This window comes from Dermacentor andersoni, chromosome 11 (genome assembly GCF_023375885.2).
Source record: "Dermacentor andersoni chromosome 11, qqDerAnde1_hic_scaffold, whole genome shotgun sequence".
Lineage (NCBI taxonomy): Eukaryota > Metazoa > Arthropoda > Arachnida > Ixodida > Ixodidae > Dermacentor > Dermacentor andersoni.
The window spans coordinates 117,398,101-117,415,533 of NC_092824.1; the positions used below are offsets into that span (position 1 = coordinate 117,398,101).

Sequence of the window (17,433 nt, forward strand, 5' to 3'; positions counted from 1 at the left end):
TAAGGAACGTGCATAATGCAAACGAAGTCATCGGGTATCCTGACATATTTATGATTGTGGACACATGGTCATGCTCATTGTTTTTTGTTCAGCAATGCTCAAGAGGAAAAATTATCTGTGCTAAATGCCAAATTAACACTGCCTGCAGCAACAACACCACCATGACCACCACCACCAGTATATTAAGATTGGAAGAGGTAAAAATGCAGCAATAATTGTTGTGCAAACATGCTTAAGTGCAATCAACAAAGTAGAGGACAATCAATTCTATGGAAACACACTCACTTCAGCTTTGTGATGACCGGAAAGTAATATGGCATACCACAGTAGACATGCTCACTACAGTCCACTTCTCTTATCTTGCGCTTTGTTCCTATATGCTGCCGAATAGTGCGTGGACCATTGAAGTCAAGCGGGACGGCCCACACTCCTGCATCTTGGTTAACCATCTTCTGGTGCCTGTCGTAAAACTTTCGCTCCACATTCTGAAACAAACATTAAGAAATAAACTTGCCTAAGAATAAGAATTTCACTGAACAAACCATGTACCTGACTTGTGTACTATTGCAGACAAAATACAAATCCAAAGACAACAGCTGTATATATATTTAAACAATGTGATCTTATAGCAGATTATGAGTAAAAACGGAGCCATGGTAAGTGCAAAATATGTTTTTCAAAGCTATTTAAATGAAAACAAAACTATCTCACTGTATATATACCACCTTTCATGAATATAAATGGAACTGGAGGCTACTGCTTGCATCTAGTTCTGTCCCTGCCCTGTTCAGTGCAAGTTGCTTCTTAAAAAGTATATATGTAACATCATTATCCTTCTTGCTGTCGTCGTCGTTGTCGTCATTGTTGTTGTTGTCGTCGTAGTTGTCGTTTTCGTCGTCGTCGTCATCGTCGTTGTTGTTGTAGCAGCAGCAGCAGCTCTGTTATTTACTGTTCCAGCATCTGCTGCATACATTTTTTTTAAGTTGTACAATATCTATTGTTCATGCTGCACATTTACCTTCTGCGTCTGTTTTTACCTTGTACAATATGTCTTCCTATTGTCTTCTTTTGTACGATATCTACTTTATCGTTTATAACATAACTTGACTTCTCTATACGAAACATATACTGTACATATAGCTCTGCCTGTTTTATGTGACATAACCGTAGTGTCTTTGTTTGGTTTTATATAGACATGTCATGTGACATGTGCACTAGTACCAAGTTGAATAGGCATCCTAGGCACTATAATAAAGATTGACTGACTGACTGACTGACTGACTGACTGACTGACTGACTGACTGACTGACTGACTGACTGACTGACTGACTGACTGTTTGATTGATTGATTGATTGATTGATTGATTGATTGATTGATTGATTGATTGATTGATTGATTGATTGATTGATTGATTGATTGATTGATTGATTGATTGATTGTACACTGGAGGCACATGTATATAGGGGAAAGAGAAGGCAAATAAAAAGATTGGTGCAGACTCACAAAAAGCAGCATTCGTTGTGGGGCCACTTCTCCTGGGGCAGCAGAGAATGGAAATCCCAATGGGCTCATGGCGACCAGCATACTTAATGCAACAAACCCAGAAAGGACGGCTATGGGCTTCCAGCCATCACGTGACACGTGTGTGAGTGGCACCTGCAGGAAAACACCAGGGCAGCAATCAGAGTTTCGGACAATAATACTTAGAGGAAGCCTTGGCACCATCATGTATGCGAGTTTCTTAAGTGGCACTGAACCAACATGGGAATACCGGGATATGGGTGTGCGAGGCTTGTTCTGAATGTGACTTGGCCTAAACAATACTCGTGGCTGTGAAAATAAAGCTTTCTCCGACTAAAACTTTAATAAAAATCTTGGTTCACCCACACCAAATCTAGAACTAAAGATTACTCACATATTGCACAATAAGCGAAGAAAACAGAAAGACAAGATTAAAACTGGTGCACAGTGAGCACAGGCCTTGTTGGCTTTCTTTCAACTTTGGCAGCCCGTTGGTACTGTTCACATTTTATATCATTTGACAACCACACAGAAGGCCTTTCAATTTAATAAAAAGTTTTTTTTTTACTTTGGAACACTACAGCAAAACATTGACTCGCCATCCCGGCCCTGTGAGAGTGGATGCCCAGCGAAGCTGTTGAAAACCACCACTACAGCTGCTGAGGAGGGTATGCAATGCTTTATTCCTTTAGAGTAATGGTAGTAATGGTAACTTACAGTAATGGGAGTAATGCTAATTTTGACAGCAAGCTGTCACTGGTTGTACTGTCATTTCTTTTCCCTTTGCCACTCCTCGTATTCACGCTGCCTATCAGGAGTCCCAATTATGCGTTGCCTAACTATAGCAGTGTTGCAACAACAATGAAATCAGTTGTTAGGCCGGTTCTCTTATACATGAAAGGCTATAGTGATGTCACTCTCCATGTCGCAAGTTTCCGTCGCCACGGCAGCTTGCGCAACAGCAGTCTTTGCCGGGAAATGTATGCACGGAGCGCTACATGCTTTGTAGGGTTATCAGGAGTGCCTTATCATCACTGATGTGATTTGAATGCTTGTTTTGTGCTTGTTCTTTATTGAAATTAATGCTGTGCTGTATGTTGTATGCATGATACCAAAGAATGCATGCACTTTTCACTTCAAAAATATCCTGAAGGTTATTTTTTAATCGCTGAAAGTATTTCTTTTCCGTGAGGATGCACCATGAAAAATCCCAACCAACTAGATGCTAGCAGCTTCACTCTAAAATATAAGCATTTTATGTATTGTTTCAGTAAAGAGATGACCATTGCAACAGACAGAACGCTGTTCGCCAGATGTGTCTTCAAGGTGTACTGGCTCTCCATGAAAGATGTCAATCCAAAGCCACTACTTCATGGCATTCCCATGCGTACAACAGTGTGGCAGAACCAATTTTCCTTCCAGGCAATTACAAGAAACCCCATAGCAGCAAGTTTAGTAAGTACATTCTTTTTTATGTGTAAGGCTTTGTTGTGTCGTACTCAACTCTGGCTGAATTTGGTGAAAGGTTGTCAGCAGCTTGTACTCTTAAAAGCAGGTTATAAGCAGATTACGTTGTGCTATAACATGGGACACAATAAAATAAAGTGCTTCTGGCCCTGCATTGTGTTCAATATTACATAATGACAGAAGTCATAATAGCTGTCAAATTTTATTGAAAATGGTGTGTACTTTATTCCTCCCTTTTCTCACCTTGGCTTGGATTGCTGCCGGCTTCTGTGTTGTCACAGCTTGTCTTAGGACACTGTAAGTGTCTCTTCTGTTGTGTCCCATGTTTCAGCACTACATTTTTCACTGCACTGGTCCAGAGGGACAGACTTATGCTCACCACGAATGACGTGCAGGCAATGGCAAGGATGCCCGACATGATTGCCACTGCAATCTCGGGGTTGTCCAGGGTGCCATTGCGGCCCATGATGGGCACAATGGCCATGTGGATGTTAAAGCTCAGGTAGACAGTGAGGAGCAGTGGAAGGAATACGGCACCCAAAATAGCCACCATAAGGCCTCTTTTCTCACCTGCATGGAGCGTATGACACATTGAAACACCATTTGACAGCCCTGAAGAAATCACCGAGAGCACAGCCTTGGCAATTCATATGTTGGCAAATATACTTTGCTACCGTACTAATGCTCATCAGATCTGCAGATTTCGATGCTTTCTTGTATTCTACTCAAAGAGGCCCACTAAAGCTGCTTTAACCAGCTTTCTACCACGGCATCCATTTCTATGCTTAATTTATTTTTATTTATTTATTTAATACATACTGCTAGCCTTATATATAAGGTTGTAGCAGGGTCGGGACACAAATACAACTGTGAAAATAGTATCAAACATGGTTAACAGTTTATGTTAATAACAATTCCAAATATTGTGGACAAAGAATAAAGGCAGTACAGACACGTTCCTGCAAGTCATGTCAATGTATGCAATTCGTATACACAAAGGTATTAATAGCAGTATAAACATATTTAAAAGAAAGAAAACTTACGACGAACCATTACTGACATGAAAAACACCGATACGTACATTTAATTTTTCTGACTAAGGCAGTAGAGAAATATAATTGGTTAGTCTTGAGACAAACATATCAGTTTAACTACTATGTACCAGAGACGGGTTCAGGCAATGCATTCCATTCTGTTATTGTCCATGGGAAACAACAATAAATAAATAAATTTGACCTGATCTGACACCTGCAAAAATGCTTAAACCATTTTTTTTTTTGGCTCTGGCATCCACTTCTATGCTGCACTTTGAAATAAATACTTGATCTGATTGCCTGCCAAAATAAGAAAAGAATGCAAAAAAATCCAATTAGCCTTTGAAGTATCCATACCTTTTCGGCCCATGCCCAATGTCCAGTGGGAAAGTACGGACACAACTGTGCCTGTGCAGACGGCCCAAAGGTTCGGGATGTAATAACTTAGTATGTTCTTGGACGACAACCAGAACACCAATGCCAGCCACAGCAGCTGGGTGGCATCCAGGTACCGCTCGAGTACGTCCCAGTCATCGCATTCCTCGCTTTCACCCAGAACCTTCAGCCCCTGCAGATGCATTGACAACTCCTCTATAGCATTTGTATACCATCACATTGTAGTGGTGGTGATGAACGAATCACTTCTAAAAGTGCAAGTTAAAAATCTAACTCTCTAAGGGGTGAACATGTACCAGAGAGACAAGCAGCACTTGGATCACAATGCTAGCGGTGAACAGAAACATTGGTCATTGAATCTGAATGAACCACAGGTCAAGTCTGTCTGCTATTTGTACTCGCATCACCACACATCCATAATAATTGCTGGTGCTTGTGAACAATCAACTACATTCGTGGTGTGCACACAATCAGATTAGACAAAAATTTCACTATGAAATTGGTGACGTTTGAGAAACATTGGATACAGTAGGTGCATCTTCTGCTGAGTGATAACTTGACAGCAGTGATGATCCAGTGGAAAACAGTCTCGTACAAAAGTAAAATATACATGTGACAATATATTGTCACATATATCAAGTACTGTTATTTTTATTTTGTTTGCAAACAAAAACAGTCATAAGAATCTGGGCTAAGATTAAAGAAAACACCAGAAACTGCCACCAGAGCTGAAATAATGACCACTACATTGTTTGTACAAGTTTTGCAATGGTTATATACACAACTTACCGATAGAGTTAAGAGCACCGTATAATGCATCAATTATCTCTATTTTAAACATCCTAATGAATCACTTTGCAGGACTTTAATAGTAGTATATCTGTTTTTATTGCACAGGTAAACAGTTAATAACTTGAAGCTTAATTTTTCTTGCTTTCTTTAATTTTCTGCAATTTTCATAAAAGACAGAACCCTAGAAAAATCGTCTCACATGGCTACTATAGTAGAACATCTTTTTTTGAGCAGTATAAGTGGCTACTCACTTACCAGTATTTTTTCAGGCTCTGTGCTCACTAAACTCATGTGCATTCACACTCGTTGGTGCTCACTCACATTCCTACTTGCACCCACTCATCCTCACGCATATTCATAGTCACCTTTCACTCTCACTTACCGGCACCTACTCATGCATATATTGTGTCCACTCACAATCACCAACAGTCACTCATGTTCATACTCACATCCACTGAAACTCACTATCACTTTCTTTTGTTCATACTCATGTTAACTGGCATTGACTCACATTCATGCTCAAACCCATTCATTCCCTTTATCATTCACTAACACTTCATCTCACACATAAGCGTGAAGCAAGTATGAGTCAGTGTACTTGTTAGTGAGCATACCAATCTATGCAAATTTCATTCACACTAATTCAGTAGTTGTTCAACGAGAGAATTTCAGATGCATTTAAACAGAGCGCACACGTGGTATACCTTGCTCCTTTAAAGGGGCCCTGTAGCACTTTCTTTTTTTAATTAAGAACACACTGAATTGAGTGCATATCATTAAGTGATCATATTCCCACTGAAATCTTTAAAAAGTACTCAATAACAACAGTGATATAAAGAGTGTAATGTTTACTTTCCCCATTTCTCCTCAGTGCCATACTTCCTCTCAGCTGGGGTGGTGCAAATAGCAACGCCCTGCCTATTGTGTATTTCTTACTTTTTTCATCGTTCCGATGTGCACTTAGGCAGCTGTTCAACGTTGGCATTCGGCAAATGTGCCAGAGAATGACAAAGGAATAGTGAGAGGACGGGTGGGATACGTTAACAACTGCTGTTTTTCCATTTGCCGGACGATTGGAGAAATGTGCAAGCACTTGCCAGGGGCTTTCACTCATGAGTAACTCATAGTCATGAACGATTGCCCAATGGCTGGTGTCTATGAGTCGTTGTGTGGGTCTATGACATCATAGGCAGGACATAACAGAGAGTGTCTCGAAAGCCGCAGGAGACAGACAGCGAACATTTATGAGAGGTTGTGGGCTCCCTGCTGCATACAACGGAATAATATTTGGCTCCCATTTTCACAGCGGCATCGTCTACAGATTTCAAACAATTTTTACTGTGTTCAAAAAGAGTTGCAGTGCCAATTAATGCTCATCGGAGGGTTCAGGGCTAACACTTTTACTTCTACCCTGCTGACCGTGGTGAATGGCTTGAGATTCCTGCGACGTATCACTGTGAGGCCCCAGTGGCAAGCCATGAGGGTGGCAATCATAGTGCTGTAGTAGAGTCCCAGCACCAGGTACGGTTGCTTGTACCAGGACATAGTGCTCCTAGTCGCCGTCAGCGTCAAGGCCACAAGCACGCAGGCCATGAGGCCGAGTCCCCAGCTGCACACTGTCACCAGGAGGGCCTGAATCCGCCCCCACACTTGCAGAGCCAGTTCCCGCCGGTGCAGCTCTCGTCCTGTCTCAACCACGGCCAATTAGAAAAGAGAAAAGATTTCACCCTTTGTGGTCATGATTACTTTGTGGTAGTTCCGATCAGAAACTATGTTGTGCATTTTTTACTCCATGCAGAAAGAGAATTTGTGCGAACACATAGTGAGTAATTTATTCCAGAGAGGTTTCTTTATTCCTGAGGCTATTTATTGTACCTAGTCTTCTACCAGCATTAAATTGTGGGTGGTCACCAACGGAACCATTCTTTTAGTCCTTCATGTTGCCTTTCTCTCCAGTGCTCTCATCCAAGGACATTTGCTGACCACTGGAAGGCATAGTATTCGGCCTTGGCATTTATGTCGTCTTCAGATTCACTAAACTCACATGAGTTCTTTCTATAAGACACACACATAGAAAATGATGCCATTTCCTGTGCTTTATGCCACAAAAAGTGTGTACAAATTCCTTCAGAAGTGCTGCCCTTATACAGAGACACTGCAAAGCACATTTATATTTTGAACAGTTGAAAAAGTTTCTGAAAGGTGTCACACCAAACACAATGAAAAAGAAAATGTGCACGTGTGCACTTGTCAGGCACTGTACAACATCCAACCGGAGCCAATATTTTTTTGTGTCGTGAGGGGCCTCAACACATGGCCACCATAACAGGTTAAAGGTTAGCTAGGGATGAGGAAGCAAATGTGAGGTTTATAGGGGCTATGAATGCCTGGCCAGCCCCGTCACCAAGGCAGGTGACCAAAACAATATAAAAACAGCATAGGCTACAGAGCTCATACCAATAGGGATTTATACTAAAAACTTATTGTTCTGACATATGTGATGGTTCGTGACAGCGATATGTGTAGGGACATTCCTACATGTGGTGACAACCTCAGTACACAAGCTACGACTATAAAGCTTAGCTATATCTGTCCTCTGTGCCTGCGTGCTCCAAAACATAGTTCCTGAGTTGCACCGACATGAAAAGAAGTTACCCGTGATGCCACAGAAATAAGCAAACACAAGTGGCTGCAGCATCTATACAATTTCTCCTGAGCTGGGCAGAAGTGTGTATTCTACTGTATTGGGTTCTCACTGAGTATAGCTCATTTTTTTAACAGCTGCTTTTTGACTTTGACTATAAGAAGGCCTGCACTGAGGCCACTAGAATTGGAGTTGCATATCATTTCAAGAAAGTTACACCTACTGTGAAACATGTATAAGAAATCTCGTATCACAGATAGCTAGTCCCTTCGATCATGAATTTAAATTTACATATTTTTCTGGAAACATAGCACAAGCCTTGGAGAAAATAATTTTGGACCTGCAGCATAAATATTTAAGTCACTGCGGGTCATGCAGTCATCATAATTGCAAAAATTAATTAGTGATGAATATTGACCTCTTATAGATGAAGTGTTGTGTCATGGAAAGAATTTAAATATCTTATACAAGTAGATGCAGTGGTTACTATTGAGTAGTGTGCCTTCTGATGCAATAAAGAACACTTGATTAACAGCAATGATATAGAGCAACATGTCAAAGTTATTGTCAACCCTCTTGGTATTCTCTGTACTAGAATGACTACTAATGATATCGTTTTATCATAAGTTGTTTAGTTATCATAAGTTGTCATAGTTTCATCATAAGTTGAGCCTACATATGGAGACACTCTGACTGATGGGGTTAATACAGTTTCTTTTTAACAGCAACAAACTACTTATTTCGGTTCACAGTATACACTACAGACTGAGGAAGATTGAGCTAAATGTGGTTCACAACACCTGACAAAGGTGCAGCCTCTCTTCGGTAGTTAAAGCACACGCGATTGCAGCAGAAGATTTACAAAAATGTGACACAATGTTAAGGGCTCGTTGCGGCACCCCGTGCCAGCCATGGTAGATTACGCTATGCAGCACTTCACTGCCATCTCGGAGGCCACGTGCAGCAGACATTGGTACGTGCAGTGCAAAAATAAAATGATTTTTCTGACTTATTGCACCTAAAAATAACTATTCATTTCAACAGACTACTCACCCCCAGTCGCAGAAGCTTTCATCCGCATAGCCATGGAAACAAGTGAGATGATGATGATTAACTTGACCATGATACTGCTCACAGCGACCGAGTAGTTCACCATGAAAATGCCAAGGAAGTCATAGTACACAGCACGAATGGTGTTTGTGTCTCCACTGGCTCCCACAGAGTTGCCATCACTGAATTCTTGTGCCTCCAGGATCTTAAGGATGAGACCCAGAATGTTGTCACCTGAGCATGGAAGTATAAATGGTAAGCCAGTATGGGAATTAAGCACTCAAAATTCAACAGCTAACATAACTAGCATGAAGTCTAACTATGAGCAGATGCACCTCAGAAATCCGTTTACACTATTATTAAAGCTACTTGGATGAAATTTATGCACAATAATGAGCTTATTCTCCTATTTTTCGAATATGATTTTAGTTTCTCAGTATCTTATCTCGTTATTTTTTTGTAGCCCTTGAAGTGGGAAAAGTGGGGTCTCTTGTGCAATGTTTGAGCTTCATACCATTATAGCTTATATTGCTCTTTATAAACAAATAATTGAAGATAAGCTAAAATATGGTTTGCTTTAGCTTTATTACCTAAAAAAGATTTAATCTTCACTGCAGTTATCAAGTATATTGATTGATCTTCTAGAATGCATGTGACCAAAATTGCTGCAAATTACAGTAAAGTCCAGAAGTTTACATACTGGTGAATGTACATGCAAAATTTAGCCAAGATCGAGTCAAATAAAATACAATAATTTCTTTTGCACTATTAAAAACCAGTGCAAGATTGAAAGAAATATAAAAACAAGGTTGAAAGTATCTAAACATGTTTACTACTCTTGCAGGCCAAATTGCATGAAATAAGGCCACAATGCAGACTTGTCTTTCTGGAAGTATAAAACTACAAAATTCTCCCACTGCGTAGATGATACCCTCAGAACCCTTGCAAGCTTCCTCCTCCAGCCGGGCTTTCTTTGCTACACAGCAACAATGACACTTAGCTTCAGCTCTTTTGTGTTCCAAAGATTCGTGTGATTCTTCTGAGGTCTCTCTAGCTGCTCAGAGAGATCAACTCCTGCACTCAGAGGACACCCAATGCCTGCAGTATGTCTGCAAAGCCTTTTTGGCCTTTGTTTTACTACAGTATATAGAATTTATTTATTTATTTATTTATTTGTTTGTTTGTTTGTTTGTTCATATATTCCAAATACCCTCAAACGCAGATGCATCCTCACAACAATGTGTGAAGAAAAGCTTGTTTTGGAGCACAGTAACTAAATCTTGCTGCTGAGAGGACTCAGCTGCATTTTGGAGTTTGCCCTGAATGCAGGTAAACAACAGGATTTCAAATGTAAGCCTCTCATATGTGGGAAGCATAGCCTCTGCCTAAGCACCGATGAAAAGCAGAGCATGAGCTCATGCCAATTCAGCCAGGGCTAGCGCTTGCTTGTTGCTATACCAGAAACGCTTGCCATCTGTGTACGTAGAACATGTGGTTGTGAGCCTCAACCGTAGAGCATGAATAAAAAAATGAAGCCCCTACAGCTACCATGCCTTGATTAAAATAATTCTTCATAGTTTTCTGATTAGAGAAATACCTTAATTTATTTTATACCTGTGTCACACGGGCACATTTGGAAGGCCTTCCAGTCAACGGCCTTTGAAACGCCACAACTCTATCGACTCAAAGGAGTTGTCGCGCTGCTACACGGCACTTTTGAAAGGCCGTTGAGTGGTTCAGGCGTTTCTCGCAAAATTGTGTGGCGCTGTGGATCTTTATTTTCGTTTTCATGTCACGAAAAGGTAAACAACATTGAAACCATTTAAATATACTGTAATTTCTTTTATGTTTGTTTATACATTGCCATACATATATGTTTAGTTTTTAAGTTGTTGAGTAGCGAAACTGCGGCAACGTTTGCGCCGCTCGATGCGGCTGCCGTTTTGGTGTGTGTTCGCACATGTCAAGTGGCAAAAAATACTTTATTAAATAATTAATAACACTCATATATAGTATATTTAGAGCATTTTGGTTTGATTTGTTCTTTTTAACCGTGAGTACGGGCACACTGTGAACGAGAGGGCACGTTAGCGATATTTCCGTTTCCGTTGCTCAAAGGCCATCGAGATTTCGATAGAGTTGTAAGGTGCTCCGTTGACTCGATAGACTATTGACTCGACGGCCTTCGAAACCGCCCGTGTAGCAGCTCGAACTTGACCTTTGAGTCAAATGACTATCGGTTGGAAGGCCTTCAAACGCCCGTGTGACAGGGGTATTATGCATGAAAATAGAATGTTGAAGCATAATTCTGCAATCAACATCTACAAAATAATTTTTTGAAAGAAGAATGTGATTTTTTTTACCATCTTCACTTAAACTTAAAGGAGCCCTGAACCACTTTTCTAACTAATCGTAGAATGGCCTCACTACTAAAGTATGCCATCTGACAAATCTCATGTCACAAAAATTTTTTGAATCTTTCAACTATAAGTGGAATTACTACACCGATACCTGGCTTTCTTTCTCTTTTTGTCTCTGATGGTGCGCTGGAAGCTAAACAGTGGAGAAGCCTAGAGGACAAAGCCCCAGCCAAAAGCTTAGTGTTGTGGAGATGAAAGGGCTCGTCATGGCACCCCGTGCCGGCCACGGTAGACTGCGCTATGCAGCACTTTGCCGCCACCTCGGAGACCACATGCAGCAGACACAGCTATACGCAGTGCAACGATGAAATGATTTTTCTGTCTTCTTGAGATTGCAGATATCGTATATATTTTTCATTTATGTAACTCAACATTAGCAATTATGTACTGCTGAGAATGCTCTTGCGATCATGAAATCAGCCAACAGTGTTGGTGAACCAACTACTTTCGATGATGCCATTACAGATGCGAGAGCAACCAACTGTTTACTGCTTTTGACATGAGTTTGTAAATGGCATGCTACATGCAGTGCAATAATATTTGGCTCACATGTTCAAGGAGCCTTGTTAACAGATAAGCAACATTCTTTTACTATGTTCAAAAAGTGTATCAAAGCGCCCCTTTAAGTCAAAACCAGTTGTGTTATGGCATAAGGTTAAACGAATTTGTATATTCTGTAAATTTGCTTTTTAACTGTAAAACAGCATGACAGACTTCTTTTTCCCTTCGTATATATAATCACCAGTTGACCACAGATATTATGCAGGTATGATGTGCTGAAAGATCGAGACTTGTTCTGATTCATATGTGAAATTCAAATCTCTGTACAGCCGTCCCTCTACATACTGTAGCCGCAATGACAAATATGTTTTATACTATTTTGAATTTATTCACCTATTGAACTAGCATTATTTTTCTTTATTACAGTTGTCTTTCTTTTCTTGCCATTTTTCTAAATATGGATTTTCATGACTTGTATATATTTGACATTGTACTCGTTTATTACTTTGTTATTGGCTATGTTAAACAATAAAACAAATAGACTAGTACGTAGATTGTTATTTCAAAATTGTCTTTGCAGCTAAGTAACCTTTCTCCTGACTAAATAGAAATACCTAGCAAAAGAAAAAAAAAATCAAGGCAGACTTTGCCTTCTTGATTTTCAAGATATATATTTCATTCACACATGTAGTACACCAAAAATATTTCCTTTTTGTAGGTGCACTCACAAGCAGTGCGTAGGCAAATTGTGTGACTCTTGTACATAAAAAATTTACGAGTGAGGACAACATAAAGGAAAAATGACAGCAAATGCACAAGCTCGCAGCTGGACTTTTGAGTTTGCACACATCCCGTCCACTTTTGTTTATGCTGTCTCTATTCATACATTTTTGACTGATTGGTATGAAGCAACCAGCGCTGTAGTGTACATTGTGTGAATCCAGTGAATGTGATCATGACACATTTACTCCTGGCATAGATGCCTCAGTGTCCATAGTAAGCAAATGCATTACCAAACATTGATGACAATAGCATTTTGTTGTCCACTATGTTGAACAGACAGACAAATGTGCAGATGGACAGACCGATAAGGTCAGTGGTGTAGTAAATTCGGGGAGGGGGGGGGGGGGTTCTCCACCTAAACTACCATTGCTCCACTTCCTTCACCTCTGCCTGTCTCTCTCTCTCTCTCTGCAGAGGTTGTACACCATGCAAAGACAAACTCCTAGCACTCCCTGGACAAGAATGCTTTAACAATGATGACGGATGCACGTTTTTGGGTTGCTGAAACAACACTTCGCTGAACTTCTGACAAAAGTTTTTCATTGCTAAGGTGTACAGTCACTTTGCATGAAATTATGCTATCACTTATATGCTATGTTTAAAAATGATGACATTAAAAAAATGTTAAATTTTGTTAACGAATTGATGCATTCATATAATGTATGTCAATGACTTAGTGGGTACTTGACTTCAAAAAACAAACAGCACTAAAAACGGGGCCAAATAAAAACAAGACAGCACACTGCCATGTGTCTTATTGCTTGCAGGCCAGACTCGTTGCAGCCCAAGTAACAGTGAAGATAACTGTTGTTTTCCAGTCAGATCTTCTAGTGAGTGGTACAGCGACGGCTACGTACGGAAGAGGGAGGGCACTATATTGCAAGTCGCTATATTATTGCACGCTATATTATTCTAGATTTAAAAATACAGGAACGAAGCCTTGCGGTGGAACTTCGATAGTATCATATGATGCAAATTTCACTCACTTTCAGTAACTTGTGGTTTGACTTGTTTGAATAGATGTTTGGAAGTAATTGCAATCATGGTATTGTAGTGGTCACGCGATGCATATTATTATTTGATCGCACTCAGGAACTGATGAGGCAGACAGACCGAAGCAGGGCTGCTTCCTGCTTAGAAGCCTTTGTAAAAATTATGCCATCCGTAGTTCGCAGTAAAATAAGGGCCAGTAGCTTCAAAAGATTTGAAAATGTCATATTTCCTGACACCTGCCTATTCTGAAAATTGCTGAGATGTTTAATTAGGATGGTCTCTCCACAGCAAGCAGCACGTGTTACAACAGGATAGGTGGGCCACAGCTGGGCGACTGGCCACAGCTGTCTGGTGTTGAGCGATCAGGCAGCGATGAGATGCTCTCCCTATGTCCATAATTAAATGCCTACTTCGTTCTTGACATCTTTTATGCGTGTCCCCCTCCACTCCTCATATCCATCGCCCCACTCACCTTATTAAAATTATATTCTGTTAGTCGCTGTCGCACTCTTTAACATTCACCGAGTTGTTGAAAAGCGCGGTGGCCCCTGACAATCTTATATTTCTATTTCTGCGTGGACTTCGAGGCCATTCACCTACCTGCACTCCCACCTGTTTGTTGTGGTGGTTTCTTAGCTTCGCTGGCCCAGCACCCCATCCTTGATATTTTGCTGTGTGCAGATCAGCATTCTGTAGGTCTTCCTTTTTTGTTCTGTTTTTCTTGCCCTGTTTTCATTCTTAACAGCGTGTACAAACTAGCCTAACTGCAAGCTTTTCTCAAGTTTATTAACTTAATGAAAGTCAGAGACAAGGGAAAGAAAAAGGAAAAAAAAAAAGAGGGGGGAGGGTGCTTATTATGTGTTTCCTAGGCAAGCACGTCACAATATTTTTGGAATGTTTTTCTTCCACGCAGTGTGGCCTATGATTCGGTCAACTATCAGATATGAAAAGTTCTTCGACGAGGTGAAGGCCTGATGGGGAGCAACAATGCCTCCAAGTTTTACGCGTGCACTCATCCCATATTTGTCTCACTGTGGGATTTTTAGCGCTGATTCCCCCTCAGCATTTATGGTTAACACGATTCGGAATGAGGTAAAGGTGTGCCATGAGTTGGGTCGCAATGTTCTGTGCATGGGAGAGAGGATCACCCCCGTAACACCCCCCCCCCCCCCCCGCTTTTGTACTGCAACTAGCCCTCAACTTGCTTTCACATTAAAGCTTTCCTTTTCATTCATGCTGCTCTTTCTGAGCCCACCTCCTGAAACTTTCTGTTCCTTGGGAAAGGGGGAAGGGGGTTCAACACCCTCAACCCCTCCCACCTGGCTATGCCAATGAATGAGGTAGACCAGATAGATAGCTTAGCATCCCAAGGCTACCCAGAGGCTCTGAGTGGTGCTGTGTGGATAGCCTTGAATTAGTTTGGACCACATGGGGTTCTTCGATATGGCACCAAAGCCCTGTACAAAAGAGTTTTTTCATCCTGCTCTGATTGGTTTTCCAATGCAACATTGCAGGAATTGAATTCACAACCTCATGCTCAGTAGCAGAATGCCATGGGCACTGAACTACCGTGGCAGGTATTGGACCATATCATGGGATCAGGCATCAAGAACATGGACTTACCTGCATGCTGAATTGAGCCGTCTGGGATGTAGTCCATGTTGTCATACTTTGTATGGTACACGTAGCCATTTTTGGCAAAGGCAAAATCAAGGCCTGTGGAGAAGTCATGGGAGATAACATGAGGCCCGAATCCCAAGCTACCAATAACTTGTGCCTAAACATCTTGCATTGCAAACAAAGCTACAGTAAGCAGCATCTTCAGCAGAAACTTGTGCAAGATTTTCACATATAATCTAACTTTTTAATTAAACAAAGGCTGCACATATAAAGAGCTACTGTGAGCACTTAAGCACTCTGGGTTAGATTAATAGTGAAGCAAGAAACAAACGTAAAATGTGAGGCCAGAATCTACTTTTTTTTTTCTTCTCTCATATACACCTCAGCTTTGCTTTAGCAGCAATAAACCAAGGCAGATGAAAGTGACTTGCCTGGTATGCCTCCAAAATCTCTGAAGATGCGAAAATCTGTGTCAGAAGGGATAAGGCCACTTTGAAAGACTTCTTCTGCAACGATGGAGCCAAATGGTCTCACAGCACCATCAACGTATGCTTTTACCAACCATGGATCACTGGGGCCTACAAAAGAGATGAAAAATTTCTATATTTTATTTACTAAGCTCTCTACAAATATTGAATGTTGTGTAGACAAGGCAGGCAATTATAAATGACTCCTCTAGCTAAACTAGTGGAACATTCACCACTGAATCAAATTTTTATTCACAATTAATTTATGTACAAAAAATATATTGTATTAGAATTTTTGAACATTTGAGTCCCTAGCCTAAGGCTAATTGAGATCCATTAAGATATAAATAAAGAAGTGAGCATATAGTCGTATTACTGACTAAAACAATAAGTCAGTGCAAAGATAACATCGGAATACAAGAAAACTTATTCAAGACATAACAAAAGGACCTAATGTGTTATAATCCACTAACTCGCACAAGCAACACAGTCGTTCAAACAGTACATGATTCAATCAGATTTTGCTCAGAGGGAGCATTTCAATTATTGTCATTTGAGTGCAAAAATAAAACAGACATAAATACACAAAGTGGAGTACACAACGCACTCCAGTGCATGTTTATGTGTGCTTTATTCATGGGCTCTAATCACAGTAATTGATATGCTTAACCAACTAGCCCAGCAGCAAGTACTTCAGGTAGCCGTGTACAGAATATCTTTTGCAGTAAGGCTAGAGAAAAATGTACATTTCCTTAGCAACAAAAGAGTGTTACTGGTTATACATGCTTATCACTGCTATAGCAAGGCATGGAAGTGCTTTAGTGAACCTTAACCATGACACATGGCAGCACTATTTCTTTCACTGCAACATATACTTTCTGGTACCACATTGTCACATACAACAGGCAATTGCAATTTATGCTGAATGAAAGAGGCAAGTGCAGAATGTGAAGTTGATATTAAACAAAATAGCCATGAAATACTACCTCTTTGTGGAATCTGTGCAATTTGTGCAACAGAAAAAGAAATGTCTCAAACACAACATGAAGTCATTTAAAAGAATGTAAAAAGGTTATCGTGCGTCTCAAACCATGACTGCATGAAGAACAGCACAGGTTAAGAGGGTGCAAATTTGGGCTAGTTGGTTGGGCATAAATAAACTAGCATCACTGAAGCGATGAAAAAACAAATACTCACCAAAATAAGTGAAAATAATAATAAAGAGCACTTACATCATTATTATTGTTTCTTACTTTGGCGAGTGCTTGTTTCCTCTTAATTCAGTATGTACCCTCCTTGTCAAATGTTATTCTGTCAAACTCTTGGCTATTAAATAAATCAACAACACAAAAGCTGAACACGGTGTTTCATCCCATCTCTTTTTCTTGTGTCCAAGTTCTACTTTAATGCTGCTAGTTCGATTTAATTTGACAGATCAAAGAACTGATACTGCACAGTTAATTCGAGGTTTGCAAAAGAAGCGCTCCTGTATACCCAGTTAGTTCTCAATACAAGGGAAATGCTCAATAGAATGGCATCTTGAGTAAATAAATGAACAAATGAATGAACGATCAAATTTAGTGTAACGTCTCAAAGTAACAGCTGGGCTTTATGAAAACACTATAGTGTAGAAGCGAGTATTAATTTTGACCAAGTTCTTTACCATACACTTAAATCTAAGTACATCGTAGTTTTCCTGTCACACCCGTATAAGAAGCAGTTGCCATGCCTAGGAATACACAGC

At 40.4% G+C, this 17,433-nt stretch overlaps 1 protein-coding gene across 1 annotated transcript in view; it reads right to left on the minus strand.

The window, feature by feature from the left end:
• Nucleotides 1–17,433, minus strand: part of LOC126539302 (endoplasmic reticulum metallopeptidase 1-like) — a 57,083-nt gene that overhangs the window by 14,995 nt on the left and 24,655 nt on the right. The window contains exons 4-11 of the mRNA XM_050186067.3: nucleotides 15,654–15,800; nucleotides 15,226–15,318; nucleotides 8,909–9,139; nucleotides 6,631–6,896; nucleotides 4,381–4,591; nucleotides 3,369–3,559; nucleotides 1,505–1,657; nucleotides 286–485 (exon numbers count right to left, since the gene is read on the minus strand). Of these exons, the coding sequence (XP_050042024.1) occupies nucleotides 286–485; nucleotides 1,505–1,657; nucleotides 3,369–3,559; nucleotides 4,381–4,591; nucleotides 6,631–6,896; nucleotides 8,909–9,139; nucleotides 15,226–15,318; nucleotides 15,654–15,800 (1,492 nt within the window). The remainder of the gene's footprint in view (nucleotides 1–285; nucleotides 486–1,504; nucleotides 1,658–3,368; nucleotides 3,560–4,380; nucleotides 4,592–6,630; nucleotides 6,897–8,908; nucleotides 9,140–15,225; nucleotides 15,319–15,653; nucleotides 15,801–17,433) is intronic.